At 58.2% G+C, this 21,449-nt stretch overlaps 1 protein-coding gene across 1 annotated transcript; it reads left to right on the top strand.

Moving 5' to 3' along the window:
* The first annotated feature begins 2,202 nt into the window (after positions 1-2,202).
* Positions 2,203-21,292, top strand: SLC38A8 (solute carrier family 38 member 8). The gene is made up of 11 exons (XM_055305218.1): positions 2,203-2,242; positions 2,539-2,729; positions 6,106-6,304; positions 9,417-9,558; positions 10,433-10,534; positions 13,264-13,321; positions 16,312-16,426; positions 17,879-18,026; positions 18,397-18,605; positions 19,772-19,823; positions 21,199-21,292. Exons 1-11 carry the CDS (start codon positions 2,203-2,205, stop codon positions 21,290-21,292), a joined length of 1,350 nt encoding a protein of 449 aa, XP_055161193.1.
* Positions 21,293-21,449: the final 157 nt, after the last annotated feature.

Here is a 21,449-nt window from a genome sequence, read left to right as displayed (position 1 = left end):
CCTGCTCCTGGAGTCTCATGGTCACTTTGGACCATAGCTACTTGTCTAGCCCCCATCTCCTCCCAGGTCACCCCTTCCTCCGGAGTGGGGAGCTCTTTCCCCTCTGACTTGCTTCCAGTCAATGTTTGTTGAATGGACTGTCCGACAGAATGACTGAGAACACACTCAGACTCCAGATACATGGGAACAGGGTACTGAATAGCATGCCCTGGAGCTTGTAGAGTGACATTACACAGAGAAGGGGCCTTGGCAGGTGCAGTGAAGATCAGGAGCTAGAGATGAGGTCATCCTGGGGGGTGGCATGTGAAGATGGAGCCTGGAGCATCCAGGAGCTGCATGAGGCAGGAAGGATGACCTGCCTGGAGCCTTGGAGGGAGGGTGGCCCTGCCGACACCTTGGTGCAGGCTTCCAACACCCAGAACCATGAGAAAATAAACTTCTGTTTTAAGCCCCCCAAGTTTGTGGCCGTTGGTTATGGCAGCCTCGGGAGACTCCCATGTGGAGGAAGCCATGACCTTTCTCTCTCTTATGGAGTCTGTGTCCATCCTGCTATCGTGCATTCACTCATTTCTTCACTAGGTACCTCCTGTCCTGGGCAGGCTGCAGGGGGATGCAGGTTTGGGGATGACACACCCAGGCCTGACAGGTGCTCCCCTGTGGAGCACGATGGTGACACCCTCTTGGGATTCGATGTGAGGACTCAGATACACACCTGGCCCCAGCTGCAGGGCCGGGCTCCCGGCATTGCTCACTTGGTGGGAACGTAAATGCCACCCAAGTCGTGGTCCAGCTGCATGCTCCTGGGGACAATCCCAGGTCCCTTTTCCTGTCTGTGCCAACAGGCTGGCCATCTAGCAGGCCTAGCGCTTACTGAGCACGCTCCATGCAAAGCCTGCAAAGGCATAAACAGTCCTCTGGTGACACAGGGGATTGAGACCGTTGGAAACCACACGGAGAAAAGGCCCTCAGCACTGATATGGTGTTTGCCAGATAAGGACTGATGGGGTGAGGCCCTGGCACTGCAGATGTTTAATTAGAGCCTCAGTCCTCAAGAGGAGGTCCCTGGATGAGCTCTGTCGGCATCACCAGGGACCTGGTCAGAAATGCAGATTCTCAGACCCAGGGAATCAGAAATGCTGCGTTGTGACGCGCCTTCAAGGGGACTCGAAGCTGGGTGCCCGGCATAAGCAGGTTCCCATTTGAATACAAGGTGTGACGTTCATGGACGGGCCTGCATTTTCAGAATGCAGTTTCCTGTACTCCACCATCACAGCCCACAGATCAGGTCGGAGGAAAGTTTGGTCCCAACCAGCAACACCTGCCTCTCCAGAGCTCGTAGCTTGTGAGTAATGTGGGCTAAGATTGTACACCCCAAGTACAATGAATTAGAATCTGCCTTTAAGGGACGCCTGGGTGGCTCAGCGGTTTAGCGCCTGCCTTCAGCCCAGGGTGTGATCCCGGGGTCCCGGGATGGAGTCCCACATCAAGCTCCCTGCATGGAGCCTGCTTCTCCCTCTGTGTCTCTGTCTCTCATGAATAAATAGATAAAATCTTACACACACAAAAAATCTGCCTTTTAACAAGACCCCAGGTGTTTCGTGTGTACATTCTTTTCAGAGGCTTCTTGACACAGCACCTGCCGACTGCCCAGGACTTTGCACGGAGTCTACAGTGGCCCCGCAGCCCACTGCGAGCTGCAGGGTGGGTGCATGGACCCCTTTGCAGATGCAGAACTAGGCTCAGAGAGATCACACACTGTGAGCAAGTGCAGACGCTGAGCTCTAAGCTCTCTTCCTCGACTGGGGGCCTGGAGGGGGACCCCGAGCCCAGGCCAGTGGGTGAGATGAGGTGCAGGCCTGCCCCTTGAGCTCTCCCAGCTGGGCTCCCTCTGACCCTCAGGCGGCCAGGCAAGCCCCGCCTCCTGGGAGGGGCCTTCACCAGGGCGGGGGAGGGGAGGGAGTCTTAAGACCCCTCCTCAGGCTGGGAGTCTCAGAAGCTCCAAGTTCTTGGGACGGATGGTTTCAGCCTTTTGTCCTTGTCCCCCTAGGTGTGGGGACGTGACCTCAGCCCATGCTTTCTAAGGCTCTCTTAATTCCTGATTCGTTTCCCACCCGCTGGCAGAGCTAGAATCTTCCTTCTTCCACTGGTGGGACCCAAGAAATGCAGCTGCACCACCTCGAGCGAGCCTGAGCCCTGTCCCTGATGGCTGAGGACAGTCTCACCCTGGAGTCTGGGTTTGGGGGTAAGGGTGATGTGCTGGGATGGGCATGGGGAGTGGAGGCTGGGAGAGCAGTTGGGGGGGGGCAGGGGCGGCCTCAGGCTTTCGTGGGAGGGCCCAAGTGAGGATGACTGGTGGGAGGTTGAGGGCAGAAGGGGTAAGACCCAAGGCGGGGGGGGGGGGGGGCAGCCCAGAAACCGGTAACTAAGGGGGCAACGCGAGGTCGACCGTGGCGTAGGGACATTCGGGGAGCAAGACACGTCACAGCCTGGAAGGCAGGGCGAAGACTGCCCCTCTTGCCACCCCGCTGCTGCTTCTAGCCCTGGAGGGACCCGCGCGCGGCCGCTCAGGCCTCCGGGAGAAGCCAGTCCCTGCGGCCGCCAGCCCCACTCTGTCCTCACTGGGCGCCGTCTTCATCCTCCTGAAATCTGCACTGGGGGCTGGCCTCCTCAACTTCCCCTGGGCCTTCTACAAGGCAGGTGGGGTGGTCCCCGCCTTCCTGGTGGAGCTGGTAAGCCCCTGTGGAGTATTTCGGGGGGGGGGGATCTCTGGCATTGCTTCTGTGGAGCTGCTGTTGTGGAAACTGACACCTTTGAGACTTGCTTTGGGGCCCCCTCAACTGCTCTGGGGAGAGGATCATCCCGCCGCGGCCCTGGGCAGAGAGCCCCCCCCCCCCCCCCCGGGCTGCTGAGGGCGGGGAGGTCGAGGCCGAGCGGAAGCCCCGTACTCACAGGCACCTGCATCAGGTGAATCTGCCCGTTGGCCGGGAAGGCGCCGCCGTGAGCCGCCCACCTGGCCAGTTGACTTCTTTCACCAGCTGGTTGCAGCCCGATGATGAAAGTCGAACCCTGTGTGCAGTCAGATCAGGTGGAAGCCGCTGTGACACCCTCACACCCACACTCAGCAGGCTCAGCCCTCTGGCGCGGCCCCGACGTCCAGCCTGGATTCCCTTCGCAGGAAGTCCAGGCCTGGGCGCCCGTCAGGCAGACGGGCCGCACACTAGCACAGCTGCATCTTACTTGAAATCCTTTCCCCCAAGCTGATGGCGACTGCTGAGTTTGGTGGTCAGCCCTTCCACAGCCGGCTGGTAAGGGCCATGGGGCCTTCCTGTCCTCCTGGAAACGGCTCCCTCCAACCCCGTGTAGTGTCCGGTGTAACCGTGCCCCCCCCCCCCAGCGTTGGCCGAGCGCCTGTTCTGATGTTGGGTGGCTACGACCACGCAGCCTCTGTCCTCCAGGAAGCTTGTTCTAATGATGAAATCAGATAAGATACAAGAAGTCAAATAAGATAGTCTCAGGGAGTGGCAGTGCTGAAAGGGTCATGTCATGGAGGGGTGGGATGTCTCAGCACACGGAGCGGTCAGAGAAGGCTTCCCTGCGGAGGTGGCCTTGAGCTGAGCCCCAGCAGAAATGAAGAACTTGTCCAGCTGCGTGTGAAGGGAAAGCTAGCTGTGTTGGCATGTGTGGAGCCAAAAGGCCCCCCTTCAGGACAACAAGAAAGAAGCCTGATCTCCAGTCACAGTTAATGAGGAAGCAGGTGGTCAGGCACAGGTGTGGCCATTGCCAGGGCGGTGGGGAGGGCTGTGAGGCGGGGACGTGGGGTCTCACCCTTTACACTACGTGCAGTCTCCTTGGGCACCTTGCTGAAATGTGGTTGTTGATTGAGCAGGTCTGGGTGGGCCTGAGGTCTAGTGGCATTTCTGAGGAGCTCCCAGGTGATGGGGCTGCTGCCTGCGTGGCTTGCAGATTGGTCTAAAGGTTCCTGCCCTGAGTAGATGGAAGGCCAAACATGAATAAACTTAAACTGCCAACAAGGAAAAGAATGAGGCTGGGGACCGACACCCCATTCCCTGCCCCCCAGACAACAACCTCCCCCACTTCTCTTGGCCAGTGAGCCCACCTAGCCCTTTATTAGCATTTAAACACCACACGGCTGGGGGTCATGGTGTGAGGTTGTGAGTCTCTTTGATGATCCCATTAGTGCTGGCGCTTTCATGAAATTTCAATGCACTTTGACCCTCTCTGGAGCCTCAGAGACCAGGCCTGGGCACAGGGTAAGGGCTCTGCTCTCCTGCGGCTCGGGGTCGTTCCTGTGGGCTGCCCTGTCCTGCATGGATGGATTGTTGCGTTGGCAGACAGGCATTCATGGGCAGAGGCTTTGTCTGACCCCACCACCCCCTCCTTTCGTCCACAATTCCTCCTGAGTGCCTGCCATGTACTGGGTGTCTTCCTGGGGCTAAAAGATAATGCAGGACAGACACCATCCCCGCCCTCATGGAGCTTGGAGTCTGGGGGTAGAGAGAACTGAGAACCTCGTGATACGTGGACACTTGTAAGTACCTGTGTCCTCAGGCCACTGGACCACAAGACCACAGAGCATTTAAAACAACAGAAGTCCCTTCGCAGGGTCCCAGAGACCAGAAGTCTTGACCTGGCATGGGCAGAGCCATGCTCTGTCTGGAGGCTCGAGGGGAGGATCCTTCCTGCCTCTTCCAGCTCCAGGTGGGCCCAGGTGTCCCTTGGCATGTGGTCACATCTCTCCAATCTCTGCCCCACTGTCCTATGACCTTCTCTTCGAAGAGACACTCAGCAGTGGATTTCAGGCCCACTTGGCCTATCCAGAAGGACCTCGTCTCAAGATGCTTAATTACACCTGCAAAGACTCCTTTTTTATTGAATTACATGTACATTATTTACATCTGCAGAGACTGTAGCCGCCAAGTCACAACTGGGTATGGACAGAAGTGTGCCCAAGAAAGGCATGGCTCTGTGGGAGCCCGAAGTGGAGGGCTTAGCCCATCTCGGGGGCCGTGCATCAGGAGACCTTGTGGAGCAGGTGTCCTCGGAGAGGAGGGGGAAGGGTGGGAATGGCCCAGGTAAGGGGGGTGCTGGAGGCAGAGAGGGGCCCAGGCACAGGGACGGCCTGGATGAAGATGTTCCTTCTGATTCTGACACTTCAAGTTCCTCTTGGGGGTAATACTGCTCGTCCAGTGGCATGAACTATGTCTGAAGACAGACATTCCAGCTTCCTCAAGCCTCTTGGCCGTGTCCCCCAACTCTTGCATGGCTCTGCTTCATGGGAATGTGGAGACCGAGTCCAGCTTAGGGACAACATCGCCAGGGGAGGGTGTTGTGGCCCAACCACCGTGAGAAGCGGCCGGGTGAACTCTTAGAGGTAGACCTGCACCTACTCTGTGATCCAGCAGTTCTCCTCCTAGGTGTGTGTCCAGGAGGATGAAACGTACGTCTTCCATGTCACTTGTTCTAGAAAGTTCACTTCCTTCCCAAGATGTGTGTCATCAGGGGACTGGATAAACCAAGTGTGGTTCTCTCCAGGTGATGGGCTAGCACTCAGCAAAAATAGGGATAAAGTCCTGGTGCCCCCAGTATGGTTGGGCCTCACAAACGTTACTGTGGGTGGAAGCAGCCAGGTGTGAAGATCAGTCAATGGTTTCTTCTGGGGTCAGGACAGGAGCAGAATGATAGTGGGAAGGGGCAGAAAAAGGCTTCAGGGTATGGCAGTGTGTGCTGTCTCGATGGGTGTGCGTTGTGCACGTGCATTTGTTGTACCCCTCCCGGTGATAGGTATTCTTAACCCAAAACCCATGGGATTTCAGAAGAGGAATTTAGACTCTCTGGGTTTCTGATGCTTCATTTGCCGAGTGGGGCAGGGTGGTATGAATGAGCCCCAGATGCACAGCCATACAGCCCTAGAGGCCTGGATGGTTGCTTGCTCTGTAGCTCTGGTCTCAGGGCAGAGGAAGGCCTGGTGGCCTATCGGGGAGAGGCCCCCAGGCTGCAGGCGGAAGTGGTATCAAAAGTGTAAGGGGCAGCTGGCACAGGTGCTGAGTGTGGGGTGTGCCCTGGCCCCACGGTCCCGCTCCCCAGGTCTCCTTGGTCTTCCTCATCAGCGGGCTGGTCATCCTAGGCTACGCCGCCTCCATCAGCGGCCAGGCCACCTACCAGGGTGTGGTTGGAGGGCTGTGCGGCCCCACCGTCGGGAAGCTGTGTGAGGCCTGCTTCATCGTCAACCTGCTCATGATCTCCGTGGCCTTCCTCAGGGTGATTGGCGACCAGCTGGAGAAGCGTACGTACTGGTGCTGGGGTGGGGGTAGGGGAAATAGGGGAAATCCCCAGGGGCTTCTGGTTAACCAGCGGGGTGTGGGTACTGGGCAGGGCCCTGGGGGGGAGCCACCCCAAGCTCCTCATGTTGTGGCAGAGGGAGATCCGGAGTAGTAATTATGGGCACCCCGAGGGTCACAAAGGGAGCAGGGCTGTGCTGGGCGTCTAGTGGCAACGACCCAGTGTACGGGCGGGGAAGCCAAGCCAGTTGCAAAGAAGCCTGATGGAGAGAGAGCCAGTAACAGCTTGAATCTGTGGGCCTCCAGGACTGAGCCCAGGCCCCCTGGCTTCCAGATCCTTGGGAGTTTTCTGGATCCCCTTTGGTCTCTGCCTTTGTTGTGCCACAGTCAGAGAAGACCCTGCACGTGGTTTCAGACTTGGGCTGGGCCCCAATGTGGTCTGTCCTGGTGGGCACGCGGTGCGCCGTGCACTCTTACAGCACGTGCATTCTGTAGTTGGGTGGTGTGTTCCAGAGCTCTGCTCCAGCTCCAGGTGGTCCTCCATAGCCTTGCTGGGGTTTTTTTTTTTGTTGTTGTTTTCAAATCAAGTTATTCAGGGCACGTGGGTGGCTCAGGTTGGATGAGTGTTATGATCCTGGAGTCATGGGATCAAGCCCCACATCCGGTAGGAAGCCTGTTCCTCCCTCTGCTCCTCCCACTTGCTCATGTTCTCTCTCTCTCTCTCTCTCTCTCTAATTGGAATAAATAGATCTGTCTCTTTATCAGTTCCTGAAAGAGGGGTGTTAAAATCAGCTGTGATTGTAGATTTGTCTATTTGCCCATTTAAAGATTTTATTATTTAGAGAGAGTGTGAGCAGGGGGAGAGGCAGAGAGAGAACAAGAGAGAGAATCTCAAGCTCAGATGCGGGGCTCCATCTCATGACCCTGAGACCGTGACCCGAGCCAAAATCAAGACGCAGACGTTTAGCAGACGGAGCCTCCTAGATGACACCCCCTATTTGCCCTTTTAATTCTGTCCATTTTTGCCTCCTGGTGTTTGAAGCTCAGTCATCAGGCTCATGCCCATGAGTTGTCCCTCTATCATCATGAAATATCCTTTTTTGTCTCTGGTAGTACTTTGCTGTCAAATCGACCTTCTCAGCTATGAATTATAGCCACCCCAGCCTCCTTAAGATGAGTATTTTCTGGCTTTTTCTCTCTTCCGGGCTCTTTCGCTGTGAGCCTGACTGTGCCTGGGAGTTTCAGATGCATTTCCTGCAAACAGCATGTGATTGGGTCTTGGGTTTGTTTTTTTTTTTTTTTTTTCTATCATCTTGATGGCTTCTGGTTTTCATTGTGTTTAGATTTTTAATTGGAAAGCAGTTATGTATATGCTTGGATTTCGGTCTCTCCACTTGGCTGTTCTGGTCTGCCACTTGAACCAAAAATGAGAAGGCCCCCGGTGCTGGGATGTTGAAACACAAGGCTTCCATGTCTTGGGCAGTACTCTTCCCCCAGAAAGCACAGAGGTTGGTAAATCTGAACCTCTCAGTGCATAAATGGGCACAAAAGCACCCTGCCTGCCAGTGGCAAGTAGAGTCACGTCAGATTTTACCTCTGGTTGTCTGGGGTGGTGCTGGGTTGAAAAGGATTCAGAGGCTGCACTCAGGCTCAGGAGTAGGGCAGCTGGACAGATTAAAGCAATGATGAGGATACAAGCCATCCTGGCCCTGGGTAGATGGACTGGGGTGGACAGAGCATCGCGTGTGTGTTGGTGGTTAGGTCTTTGGGACTGTGTCTCTCTGTAGGCAAGCCCAGGCTTCTTGGGAGGAGGGCTGAATAGAGCTTGGGGTTGTCGCTGCATGCACTGAGCACAAATGATGAAAAGTGACAGGTGCTGAAAGACCTCGAGGAATGCTCTAGAAAATGAGGGCTCAAGAGGAGCTGCTGGAGCCCAGGTGTCAGAGCTGGGTTCCTGACTGAGGAGTTCCAGATGCATGAGCAGGGCTTGCACCCCTTCCCAGGCCATGTGGCTTCTGGGTGCCTGCGTTGCCTGGGCATCTGTGGCCCAGAACGCCTGCTTCACTGTCCTGCCTGGAACTGGGTGCCTGTTGGAGCGACCTCAAGCTAGGACTCTCCCCTTGCAGTGGTTCAGTAGAAAAATAGCTGTTCTGAGAAGCCATTCATTTCTTTGCATCTTTGCATGGCTGGCTTTATTGAGCATCTGGTGAAGCCCAAAGAAGGGTTAGAGTCCCCCTGAGAGAGCAGCCCCATGTGGCCTTGAACCACCCCTAGCTCCCAGCAGCAGGGCTATAGGGAGCTCAGTGCCCCACCCAGCTTCAGCCCATTTTGCCATCCACACCCTCCTCCCCCACTACTGCTCTCCCACCCCGCCCCAAACGGCAGGATGAAGAAATGGTCCCAGGTTCGTGGGTATCACCTCCACTAAGAGGTGGGTGGAAGCCGGGGGTGAGGTGGGGGGGGTGTCTGTGTCCCCTCCACCTTGAATCAGAGGGGGCTCCAAGACCCCTCGGCCCAGTAGAGTCTGGCCCATGTGATGCGGTGCCAGGTTCAGGCCTCGCCTTTAAGAGGACAGGCAGTTTGTACCGGGATTTTCAGGAGCTTCCCCTGCCACAGCCCAGCCTGCTGGGTGCAGAGTCCCCGAGATTGCAGGGAGGGCACAGTGGATCCCAGGCGGCCCCACCAGGCACCCAGTGTGGAGCCATCGAGGATCCTCCAGCCGAGGCATCTAGTCAGCCAAGTACCCCCAGGTGACCCCTAGCCGACACTTTGTGGAGCAGACCTGGGCAGCTCGTCCCTGCCCTCCTCCTCCGGTCCAGGGCATGTGAACACGTGGTTGCTCAGTGTCCCACCACCACTGGCACCGAAAGGCCACTCCAGGCCCCCACCCCACACACCCATCCAGCTCTGGAGCAAACCAGAGGCATCTCCCACGAAAACACTAGGGCCTCTTACTTGTCTTTCATTTGTGGCTGACTTCCCGCCCTTGGCTGACTTGGTGCCCACGGCCAACCCCGCACGGGCCGGGAGCAGGGAACCCCGGGGCCGAGCCCTGAGCGCGGGCAGGGGCGTGCAGGGCTCTCAGCGGGTGCTGCCCTCCCGCCCTCCCACCGCCAGTGAGTGACTTCCTGCTGCCCAGCGCCCCGCCGGCCCCGCCGCCCTGGTACGCCGACCAGCGCTTCACCCTGACCCTGCTCTCCGCGCTGGTCATCCTGCCCCTGTCGGCCCCGCGGGAGATCGGGTTCCAGAAACACACGAGGTACGTCGGGCTCTGCAGCTGCTCCCGGGCAGGGTGCTGGCTCCGGCCGGGTCCCCCTCGGCCGGTCTTCTCTCCGCCTGGGATCAGAGAAGCTGCCGGCATCGGTCCTCCCACTTGGACAAGAGAAAAAAAGATGGAAAATGATACAAGTAACATGTAGACGTGATGGAAAACAGATAAACCCTCCCCGTATTGACGTGACCTGCTGCTGGCGCTTTGTTCTTTAATTATTACAGGCTTCTTACGCACACTCAGGCACAGACACCAAACACACACGCACTTCTTTTTTCATTTTACGATCTGAGGCTTGATGTGTGCTTTTGAAAAGATAAAGTCTGGGACAAGTATCCGTCAGGGTTTGCCACCTGCCTTTCCTGTGTGTGTGACCATAGACCTTTCACTTGGGAGCTAGAACAGAGGAGCAGCACGCAGGAGACCCGAGTCCCCTCGGCGTGTCCAGCCCTCGCCTGGCTCCCCTGTCCTATCAGCTGGGTCGGGGCGCTCCCCGCTGGGGCCTGGCCAAGCCCAAGGCATCCCGACTGCGATGCCAAATCTGAGCAGCTGTACGGCTTTTGTTGGCGAAACGGGGGTACCTGGAGCCATCACACCTCACAGGTGTTGGCCTGGTCAGGAATTTGGTTCATCTGACCTCTGGGCCAGAGGAGCACCCTGCCTGAAGCTGTCTTCCCACTGTCCCCATTGCACAGAGAAGGAAATTGAGGCTCAGCAGTGAGAATGCTGCCCAACCGCTGGGCACAGCTGGCACTCAGACCCCACTCTGGGTGGCGCCCTGGGCTCTACCTGGCAGGGCTGGTGTCCCCTTGCATTTGTGGCCACACCACGGAGGCCCCTAACGCTGCGCACCGTCTGTTAGCATCCTAGGCACCCTGGCCGCCTGCTACCTGGCTCTGGTCATCGTGGTGCAGTACTACCTCGGGCCCCAGGGCCTCATTCACGAGACCCGGCCTGCACTGAGGTGAGTTGGAGGGGGTGGCTTTTCACAGCTCCCGGGGGCGCTGCAGGGGGATCCTTGGAGGAGGGACACTCGCCTCCCTGTGGTTTGCACAGAGTCTGGGCACCTCCCTGTGAAATCCTTCATGTCTCTGATGCCACAGAGCCCCATGGAGTCCCCTGTCCTTCTTCAGGATGGACTCAGCTGTTACTAGCAAGGGCCAGGGACAGATGAGGGACACACAGGCACTAAATGCCACAGCAGTCTGGAGCTCCTGGGCAGACCTGTCCCCCCACAGAATGGAGGCAGCAGAGCCGGCCAGCAAGGCATAGGTGCCTGGGCAGAGGGAGCAAGAATGTGTGGAGGCTGGTGTGGCCTGATCAGCCAAAGCGAGGCCAAGACTGGGGGTGGGTGGGGGTATCCTCTAGGGACGCCGCACATGGTGAGGACTTCGGTTTGGCTGGGAAAGCTGCTGCAGGATTTTGAGCAAAGTAGGGCTTGAAATCACATCTGCTCATGGCAGGGCCAGTGCCACAGGCCTGTGACCAGTATGGTCACTGGGGCCCTGTCCCAGAAGGACCCTGTACTTGGTTTAATGTTCTGCTGCTGCTATCCTGAAGTTCTCTGTTGAATAAGTGAGGGGATTGGGGGTGAAGTATGTCCATTTTGCACCAGGCTCCACAAATTATGTGGCCCCTCCTGGCCAACAGATCGGAAGTAGAACATCAGAAAGAGAAGAGACCAGGGTAACTGAGCTTTGGGCTTGAACACTGGGAAGGATGGCCGTGCTCTTCTTGGGATGAAGACAGGAGCAGGTGGCTGGGGGAGGAAGTCATGTGGGGACGTGGTAGGCTGGAGGCAGCTCCAAGGCCTTCGGTGAAGACATCAGGTGGCCGGTTGGACCTGTTTTCTGGAGGTCAGAGGGGGCTCCAGACTGGAGAGAGACATGTGGTTGGTGTCAGCCCAGAGGTGGCACCTCAGGCTGCCAGGCTGGGTAAGAACCGCCCCTGAGCCAGTACCCAGCCCGGCCCCAGGAGGTCAGGGCCAGGGGGGCGGAGCCTGTGGAAGGAGAGAGTGAAGGTGAAGCAGGAGACTGGGGGTGTCACAACAAATGACCCCAAACTGGGTGGCTGAGAAGAGCAGAAGTTGCTCCCCAGTTGAGTCTGGAAGCCCAGAGACAGGGTGTGGTGGGGCCATGCTCCCTCTAGCTCCTAGGGGAGGCTCCTTCCTGCCCCTTCCAGCTTCTGGTGACCCCACCATCTATGGCGCCCCTTGGCACGTGGGCGCATCCCTCCAGTCTCTGCCTCTGTCCTTACAGGGCCTTCTTCCCTTGTCTGTTTCTTCTCTCTGTAGGGATACCAGTCGTTGGATTAGCACGCACCCCACTGCAGTGTGATCTCACCTTAACCAATTAAATCTACAAAGACTATTTCCAAATAAGCCTTTTTTTTAAAGGTTCTATTTATTTGAGAGAGAGAGAGAGAGAGAGAGAGAGAGAGAGCGCACATGAGTAGTGGGGAGAGGGAGAGGCAGACTCCCCGATGAGCCAAGAGCCCAATGCGGGGTCTATCCCAGGACCCCAGGATCATGACCTAAGCTGAAGGTAGACACTTCACTGACTGAGCCACCCAGGAGCCCCTCTAAAATAAGTCTTTGTCCCAAGGTTCCCAGGGGATATAAGTTTGGGGGGATATTATTCAACCCAGGATAGAAGAGGATAGAAGGTAGGAATCAGAAGTCGGTGAACAAAATTTCAAGAAAGCTGGCTCCAGTGATTGCTGCCAAATGCTGCTGCTGGGGTCACGTGGGGCTGAGCCCCAGCCTTAGGTTTAGCTATGGAGGCTGCTGCTCATGTAACAACCTCATCAGGGCAGGACAAGGAGATGAGGGCCCAGGAGGATGGGGCCCAGGGCAGAGGGAGGGAGGAAGGGAAGAGAGGAATGGGCCAGAGCTGACCAGGGACCAAGGCCAGCAGGTGCTGCTTCCCTCTGTCCCTTAAGGCTCCAGGGGCTGGCATCCAGAGCTCCTTGTCAGAGGAAGCTGGGGCCCCCCCGTCTGGGGACCACCGAGAGGGCTGAACCTAATGATCCTGTCCTGTGCACCTCCATCCTCTTAGGCAGCAAGGACAGCACTTGAGCCATCCTTGCACTGCTGGATTTAAGGGGTGCTGCCTGTGTCCCCGCCCCTAACCTTGATGGGACCAGGCAACCTCAGCAGGAAGGTGGGAATTCCTTCCAGCCACGTCTTGCCCGAGTTCAGCCTGGGTGGAGAAGGTCGCATGAACACACATCAGCACAGATTCACTTAGAAGGCACAGCACTGGGACGCCTGGGTGGCTCAGCGGTTTAGCGCCGCCTTCGGCCCAGGGCATCATCCTGAAGACCCGGGATCGAGTACCGCGTCGGGCTCCCTGCATGGAGCCTGCTTCTCCCTCTGCCTGTGTCTCTGCCCCTCTCTCCCTCCCTCCCTCCCTCCCTCCCTCCCTCCCTCCCTCCCTCCCTCCCTCCCTCCCTCTCTCTCTCTCTCTCTCTCTCCCCCCCACCCCGTGTCTCTCATGAATAAATAAATACAATCTTTAAAAAAAAAACAAAAAAAGGCACAGCATTTAACATGTGTCCTCCTCCTGGTAATGAAGAACCGGTCTCGTGGTCGGGCTGTTGCACTTTCCTGGTATTGCTGAAAACTCCTCTTTAAGTTGAGACTGTTTTGAGTTGCACTCGTTGTGATAAACATCCATTCTTGTCTTTTTGCAGCCCCTCCTCCTGGACCTCTGTATTTAGTGTCTTCCCCACCATCTGCTTTGGGTTCCAGGTAATCTCAGCAGGGGCTTGTGGAGGAGTGAGATGCGGCACGCTGTGGTGGTGATGCCCCGCTCCCTGGGGAGAGTGTGGCCCCTGTCAGGGAGGAAGCTCAAAGACTTGCCGTAGGACGAGATGGGCCGTCTCCTGGGGACGGTGCATGTGGGTTGGCATCTGGGCTCGGTGAGGAGTGAGCTGCCATTGAACCCGGGGAACCCAGCACCAACAGCACATTTGTTGGGTGTGGGGTACAGTGTGGGGATCCAGAGCTTGTTCTGTCCTCTGCAAAATTCTCAGAGGACTGTCGCATAACCAGAGACCTAGAACACCTTTATGCAGGTGGGTCCTGCCCCACGCGCCTTGCGGGGGAGAGATACTGCCTCAGGAGGCCTGCAGGCCAGGAGGGCTGGCAGGTGTCCGGGTGGCTGTGTGGCGGGCCCCACGGGGCACAACATCCAGGGTCTCTGAGCGGACGTCACGGAGTGAGGATGGGCTGTGTGTGTGTGGAGTCCAGCGGGGTGGGGGGGGGGCTTCTGAGGTAGCCCTGCAGGGGGCAGATTCAGAGGTGGCCTTTCCCAAACACCGATTCCAAAGGACTTTGAGGAGCCTGGGGGAGGTGGGCAGGTGAAGGGGAGGGCAGGCAGCTGGCAGGGAGAGCGTCCGGGGCAGAGGGAGAGCGACATGGGGCAAGCCAGGCACCCACGTGGTGCAGGAGGGGAGCGGTGGCGGGCTGGGGCCCTGCTCCCTGCCTCTGGTCCTGGTTGGGGTCTTCCAGTCTTTTCGCAGTTGGCAGCTGACTCCATTCATTGTTTATTTTAGGAAAGCTTTGCCTCCCTCCTAAAAACAGCCACCTCCGCAGCACACCACCACCACCAAAACCATCCCAAAGTAAAATCTAGTTTGCAGGGGCATGTGGTCCAGGCCCGACAGCAGGGCCTCCTGGCCTGACATTTCTCTTCCCTTCTGTGCCAACCAGCTCCTGTTTCTCTTCTTCATCTTGCATTTTCTTTGAGAATCGTGTTTGAAAAAAAAAAAATCCTGGAACATTTCCATTTATCTTCCTTATAAATCACTTGATAGATCGCTTCTGGGGCTTAGCAAGCCGCTTACAGGAGTTTCTCACATTTTTTCTAGCACACCCAATATTTTGAAAGATCTGAAGCGATGATTTTGCTGTCAGCGGTTTGTCTGGATGTGGTTTGCATCCCTCCCTCCCGTGCCCCGGCACCATATGGTGTGGCAGGCTCGCGCTGCGGGGGCGGCTTTCCAGATGCTTACGAGGGGTGCCCCCCTCACCTTTGCCTTGGCTCCCTCAACCGCCTCTCCTAGCAACCGGGGCCTGGGCTGTGGTTTCCAGGGACACGGGAGGCAGGGATGGAAGCTGGGAAAGGATGTGACTTGCAGGCTGGGGGTGCGGGTGGAGATGGGGCTGGGGCCCAGGCAGGGCTGCCAGGATCTGATGCCGGGAGCTTCTGGAACCTGGGGGTGGGGGGTAGGGCAGCTGTAGGTGAGGGTGTTTAGGAGGTAGGTGAGGGGGCGGCGAGGCAGAGGGGCAGGGGGAGGGGGAGGTCACCTGTTGTCCTCAGGAGCTCTGGCCTGGTCAGATGGCTCCCCTCCCCCTACACTTAGCAGGGCTCTGCATCCAGCCTGTGCGGGGTCCCAAGGGCTGGGGAGGTGCAAGGTGGGCTGCGGGCCCTGCGCCCAGCCTCCTGGCCACACTCGAGACTCCCCTGCTGCTGTGATTTCTAAACAGCTTGGTTGAGCTGTAAGTCACATAGCAGTTCACTCCTCTGCAGAGGACGCCTCAGAGGTCCTCTGTACCTCAGGGTCACAGAGTTGTGTGGCCCTCCCCACAGTCCGTTCTCAGACACTTCCATTGCCCCAGGAGGACACCTTGCCTGCTCCCGTCTGTCCCCGGGCCCCCGGCCACCACACCTGTCTCTCTCCAGATCTGTCTGTCCTGGACATTTCATGTAAATGGAACCCTATAGCGTGTGGTCCCTCGTGACCGGCTTCTGTCCCTTGGCGTGTTTTTGAGGTTCATCCGTGTCGTAGCCTGTAGCCTCCTGCGGCTGCGGAACGCTCCGCTGCATGGATAGAGCACAGCCTGTGTATCCGTTCCTCGGTGGGTGGCTGTGTGGCCACATTCCGCCCAACCCCATCCCAGACGCTGTCCCAGGGGGCAGCCCCGCCCTCGGTAGTGTTCCTGGCATCCAGTGGGTGGACGAGGCCCACTGAATCGTAGGACTCCGCTCGATATCCTACGATAGGACTGGGGCAGGACTGCCCCAGACATCAGTGGTGCTGCCGACGAGATCCCTGGTCCTGGCGTGCTTCACTTGTAACTTGAACTTCCCGTCCACAGAAGCACGTTTTCTCATCTTGCCCAGCGTTACAGCTTTGAGGCTCTCCCATGTGCAGGCATGTGGTCGGGTCCATCCTTCTTCGGTGCTGTGTAATATTCCACGTGTGACCATCTGCCGATTTCCTTTTTTTTTAATAAATTAATTTTTATTGGTGTTCAATTTACCAACATACAGAATAACACCCAGTGCTCATCCCGTCAAGTGCCCCCCTCAGTGCCCATCACCCATTCACCCCCACCACCCGCCCTCCTCCCCCTCCACCACCCCTAGTTCGTTTCCCAGAGTTAGGAGTCTTTATGTTCTGTCTCCCTTTCTGATATTTCCCACACATTTCCTCTCCCTTCCCTTATATTCCCTTTCACTATTATTCATATTCCCCAAATGAATGAGAACATACACTGTTTGTCCTTCTCCGATTGACTTACTTCACTCAGCATAATACCCTCCAGTTCCATCCACGTTGAAGCAAATGGTGGGTATTTGTCGTTTCTAATCCTCTGCCGATTTCCTTACACCTTCTATGGTTGGCGGATGTTTGGGTGGTCTTCTGAGCTTTGGGGCGCTGGGACGTTGTAGGTTGCTACAGGTATTTCTCGCACCAGCCCCAGTCCCACTGAGCTCCACCCCTGCCTTCCAGTGTCACGAAGCTGCAGTGTCCATCTACCGCAGCATGCGCAACCAGAGCCTCTCGCACTGGGCCCTGGTCTCCGTGCTGTCCCTGCTGGCCTGCTGCCTCATCTACTCGCTGACAGGTAAGGCCCCGCCGGGGTGCTGTGGAGCTGGGTAGGGAGTGCAGGGGACCCCAACTAACGTGTGCTTATAGGGTGCTTCCCATGTGCTCAGCGGTGTGGGAGCTCTCACCCACTGAATCCTTACCCTGTAGGGAAGGCCCCTGTTTCCTAGATGGGGTGACAAAGCTCAGAGGGCTTCCACGGCTTCTCCAGGGTCTCCTGGCTAGATGTGCAGAGCTGAGACCCAAACCCTGGCCCAGCTGGCCCCGACGGCCCTGCTCTTACACGCTGCCCCCTGTCCCCTGCTGTCAGCACAGTGATGGTGGTCATCACGGCGTCACATCTGGGTCACTTCACAAAACGGTCTTGTGGATTTGACCGGTTTGGGTGCTTGCAAACCTCTACCAGAGGCAGAAGGGTCTCCAAAGGTGACCGAGCGTGTCTCCGAGAGGGCTGTGACGTGCTCAAGATCACACAGCATGCCCTGGTCTCAGGCTGACTCTGGCTGGCCGCTTCCCTCCAGCCCAGGGCCCGTCTCTTCCACCCAGCTTTGGGAGCTGCTGACCTGGGAAGCCCTTGGGCTGCCGCCAACGTCTCAGGCTCCTTGGACTTTCGTGATCACCTGAGAAACTAGCTGGATAACCTTTCCCCAGCAGGGGAGGTCAGGTCCATCTGTGGCCTCTGGGCGAGAGGGCCATGACTTGGTGATTGAGAGTCCCCTCCGGGGCCAGCGGGTTCATGGAAAGGGCCTGAAGAGAAACTGAAATGAGACGCGGCTCTCGGCCAGGGATGAACAGTACCGTGACAGGGCAGGTGCCCCGGGTGCCGAGGGGGTTGGGTTGTGGGGCCAGGGCCTGGTGCCCTGATCCTGCCGTCACTCGCTGTGTGATTCCAGCAACCGTTGACACCCTTGGTCAGGAAAGTGGGTGCCTTGCCAGGTGTGGGGTGGACAGGGCTCGGAAGCAGTCGTGATAATTGCCGGAGCGCCGGGTGCTTCCGTGAGCGCCTCCCACACCAGCACTGGGAGCAGAAAAAAGGATGAGCCGCGGTTCGGCCAGCAGGCGTTCTGAGCCCGAAGCGCAGAGTATCCACTGGCCGAGGATAGGAAAGCCTCCGCAACTCGGAGAATCCTTCTAGAACCTCTGTTGGCTCCCAGGAGGGCCTTCAGGGTGCTAGGAGCTGGGTGCGGTCAGTGTGCTGTACCGGAGCAGGTGGGGATGTGACATTAAAAAAAAGAAGTACTTTTTGCGCATGGTGGACACACAATGTTCCGTTAGCCTCAGGCGTACGACACGGCGCTGGGGCCCCTGTGCGAGGCAGTGCCCATGGCAGGTGTGGCTGCCGTCCATGCCCGAGCCGCGCTAGCAGTGTCGTTGACCATGTGATCCGTGCTGTGCTCTCCGTCTCGTCTCTGCCACCGGCCTGGCGTCTTCCTAATCCTCTCTCTGGGCTTCCACCCTGTTGGCCCCCCAGGGGTTTATGGCTTCCTGACCTTCGGGACAGAAGTTTCTGCCGACATCCTGATGTCTTACCCAGGCAACGACGTGGTCGTCATCGTGGCCCGGGCTCTCTTCGGGGTCTCCATCGTGACCGTTTACCCCATTGCGCTCTTCCTGGGGAGGTGAGGCCCGGCCCTCTGGGGCTCCGCTTGCCGCCAGGCACGAGGCTCCACTGAGGCTCAGGGCCTGCCAGGCACCTCGCGGGCTCGTGTGTTGGGGGGTTCCCCGTAGAGGAGAATGCAGAGGGGGGACTGAGACTGTTTGCCCAGAGCGGCCCAGAGAGTGAGGGTCGGGACTGGAGCCCGGCTCCCCAGCCCTCCCAGAACCGCACCCCGCGTGGCCCTCTCTGTGACGGCCTGCTGCACACCGAGCCGCAGGAGGGTTGGTGTGGTCCTTGGGCGACAGGAGCCCTGCTGGGCGTACAGGGCAATCGGAGGGGCTGCGGGGCACCTGAGGCGGGGCTGGAGCTGCCTGTGCTGGTGTGGCCTCCAGGTCGGTGATGCAGGATTTCTGGAGGAGGAGCTGCTGCCGGGCACGTGGGCCCAGGACCCTGGCGGAGCCCTCGGGGCCGTGGGTGCGGGGGCTGCTGACCGTGCTGTGGGTCGCTGTGACGCTGGCCATGGCCCTGTTCCTGCCTGACCTCAGCGAGATCATCGGCATCATCGGGGGCATCAGCTCCTTCTTCATCTTCATCTTCCCAGGTGAGGCACCTGCTCCGCTCTGTGGGGCCCCCCTGTCCTGGAGCTCCGGGGCCTGGAGGTCGTGGGAGCCCCACAGAGGTAGGATGGCTCCCGGTCCCGGCCACTGAGCCAGACCTGGGCTGGGGACCGCACACACCCGAGGTTAAACATCGCGCTGGCCGTCCGGGGCCGTGCCTGCTGGGAGTGCTGTCGCCAACCCCTCCTGCCAGGGAGACGCCGAGGCCCGAGGCCCCGCCGCACAGCACGGCCGAGACAGCTCCACACGCCCACTCTTGCCTTGCTGCCGCTCACTGTGGGATTTCCTCTTATTTTTTAAAAAATGTTGCCAGTTACACGGAGTTCACATGGTTCAAAGGTGCCCCGTGAGCATCTTTTTCTTACCTTGTTCCCTGACCTGGGAGGCAAACGTGGTTTCCACGATGATGGTTTCTGACAAACCTTCCCGGTGTGAGTGCGTCAAGTTGAGTCCAGGTGGCCTGAGGGTTATCGCGGCCTGGGAAGCCCAGGAAGGGCCTCCCGGGGAAGCAGACGTGCGTGGCGCCTGCTGGTGCTCAGGGCACGACCCCAGCTCCCTCTGCCCCCGGGAAGCGCGTTCCGATGCGAGGGCCGTGGTCACGTGGCCGCCTCCCTTGGCCTCCGGTTGCTCCGGGTCTGCTGGCTTCGGCCCTGCTTATTTGGCGTCTGAGACTCCAGTCAGTGGGGTTCGGTGTCCCTGGCCTGGATGCCACCTTTCAGCCCTAGCTGTTGTCCATGCTGGGAAGGGCCGGCCAGGAAGGGTTCAAGGAGGAAGGTGCCATGGAAGCTTTAGGTGGAACATTTGGCTTCAAATCCCAGGAGAATTATTAGCCAGAAAGAAAAAACATCCGCAGCTGCCTGCTGCCAAAAGCATCCCAGGAGTCCAGCCCCAAGTTTGGCCCTTGAGGTGTCATCCCAGAGACCCTGGCATCTGAAGACCGGCTCAGAGGGGCCAAGAAATGAGGGGGTTGCCGAGCCAGGACCCCACAGCTGGCTTGCTGTGCCTGGGGGGCCACTTTGGGCAAAGGCCTGGCTGGCCTCCTGGGTCCCTGGGGTTGGCTGGGTGCTGACTGGGTGCTCATGGGGCTCTCTGGAGCTCGGGGTTGCTCTGGTTTTGACCATGAAGAGCTGCCGTGGTGTCTCCTCTGCAGGGCTGTGCCTCATCTGTGCCGTTGGCGTCGAGCCCATAGCACCACGAGTCAAGTGAGTGTCCCCAGGCAAGGGTGGCAGCATGGGTGGGCACTTAACGGGCTCAGGGCACACAGAATGAGCACGTGGCAGGGACCATGGAGACCCCATTGTCCTGCCGATGAGAAAACTGCTGACCATGGGACGCGGCCTCATCCACGCGGTGAGAGGGAGTCCCGCAGGAATGGAACCCCGGCCTGTGACCTGGGGCCTGCGTGCTGTCCGTCTAAGCACGGCTCTCCCTGCTGCTCAGAGGGGAATAGTCCATGCTGGGAGCTGTATGTGGGTTTAGGTTCTTCCTGGGCCCTGGAGGTCCTCGGCCACACATCTTTCCCTATCCTGCACTCAGACCCAGGCAGGATGGGGCGCAGGCTGGTCCTGTTAATGGAACCCTGCGTTCTGGAGGCCACGTGGCCAGTAGGGTCACGCATCCCCTCCGCAAGGCAGCAGGTCCTGGCCAGACACCTCCTCAGTGAGAGCCCTCACTCCCCTCCCTGCCATACAGGACGGCCATCCTGCAGGTGAGGGGACAGGGAGTTACCCACGGATAGGCTTCGTCTCCCTCTGGGTGGAGAAGAGCCTCCTGGATGTCTCTAAACCGGACAAGGGCTCTTTCCCACGACAGTCTTTGAGGTCCTGCCGCTTCTGTTTTGTGCCTTGATCCAAGCTCACAACAGTTCTTACTGGTGGGCTTTGAAGATATTTTTAATGCTAGTGCCGCTGCGGGGCCTTGTGATCCCTCAGCGCTGCTCCAGGAGCCTGCAGGCCCCAGGCACACGGACCACGCTCTCCCTGCTTCCGACAGGGGGGCGTTCACGACTCTGCTTCACTAGACAGTCTGTCCGTGACAGCGGGTCCTGTGGCCTTTGTTAATGGGGCCAGAAATGTCTCTGGCAGCCCTGCCATTTGTGGGAATCTCATCTCCCATCTGTGTAGTGTGGGCCGGTACATCATGAAGCTCACAGATGCCCATGTCCTCAGTGGCCACCAGGGCCAACCGCTTCTGCCTCCCTTACCCTGGAGCCCCAAACACTGTCCCGATCGTGGGTGACTTTGGGTTTTCTCCTCCTTCCTCATTTTCAGCGGGGCTTCATTCCCTTCCCCTTGCTCCCAGAGGGAAAGGAGTGGAAAGGTGTCTCCCCCTGCCATTTCTTTGGCTTTGATGAAATGCTAGGGAGGAACGAAGTCCTCAATTAACAGTTGCAGTGTGAGGTTTTAATTATCCCAGTTGCCTTCGGAACCCATCCCTACAGGTGAGGGAGAATAATATGGGTTTTTCTCCAAATTGGTGACTCTGCTGGCTTCATGGGATACACCTTCTGCACGTGCTTGGCTTGGCTGCACAGGAGTCCCAAGAAGAGCGGGTTGATGTGTACATGTTAACTGGCAGGTGCTGCCTGGAGGTGTGGGGAGTGGTCTCCGTGCTCGTGGGCACCTTCATCTTCGGGCAGAGCACGGTGGCCGCGGCCCTGGAACTCTTCTGAGTGGGAGGGGGTCGGCCCGGCCTCCACGCTGTCCTGGTACGGCTGCCTGCATCCCCCGGTGAGACCTGTGTCCCTTCCATCATAAAGATGCAGAAACAGATACCTTCTGCCTTCTGAGGCTGCTCATTGGGGCGTCTGCGGGTTCAGAGGGTTTCGG

The sequence above is a fragment of the Nyctereutes procyonoides genome, unplaced genomic scaffold (genome assembly GCF_905146905.1).
Source record: "Nyctereutes procyonoides isolate TBG_1078 unplaced genomic scaffold, NYPRO_anot_genome, whole genome shotgun sequence".
Taxonomy (NCBI): Eukaryota; Metazoa; Chordata; class Mammalia; order Carnivora; family Canidae; genus Nyctereutes; species Nyctereutes procyonoides.
Note: the sequence above shows the minus strand (reverse complement) of the source record. Positions and strands in the feature narration are given on the sequence as shown.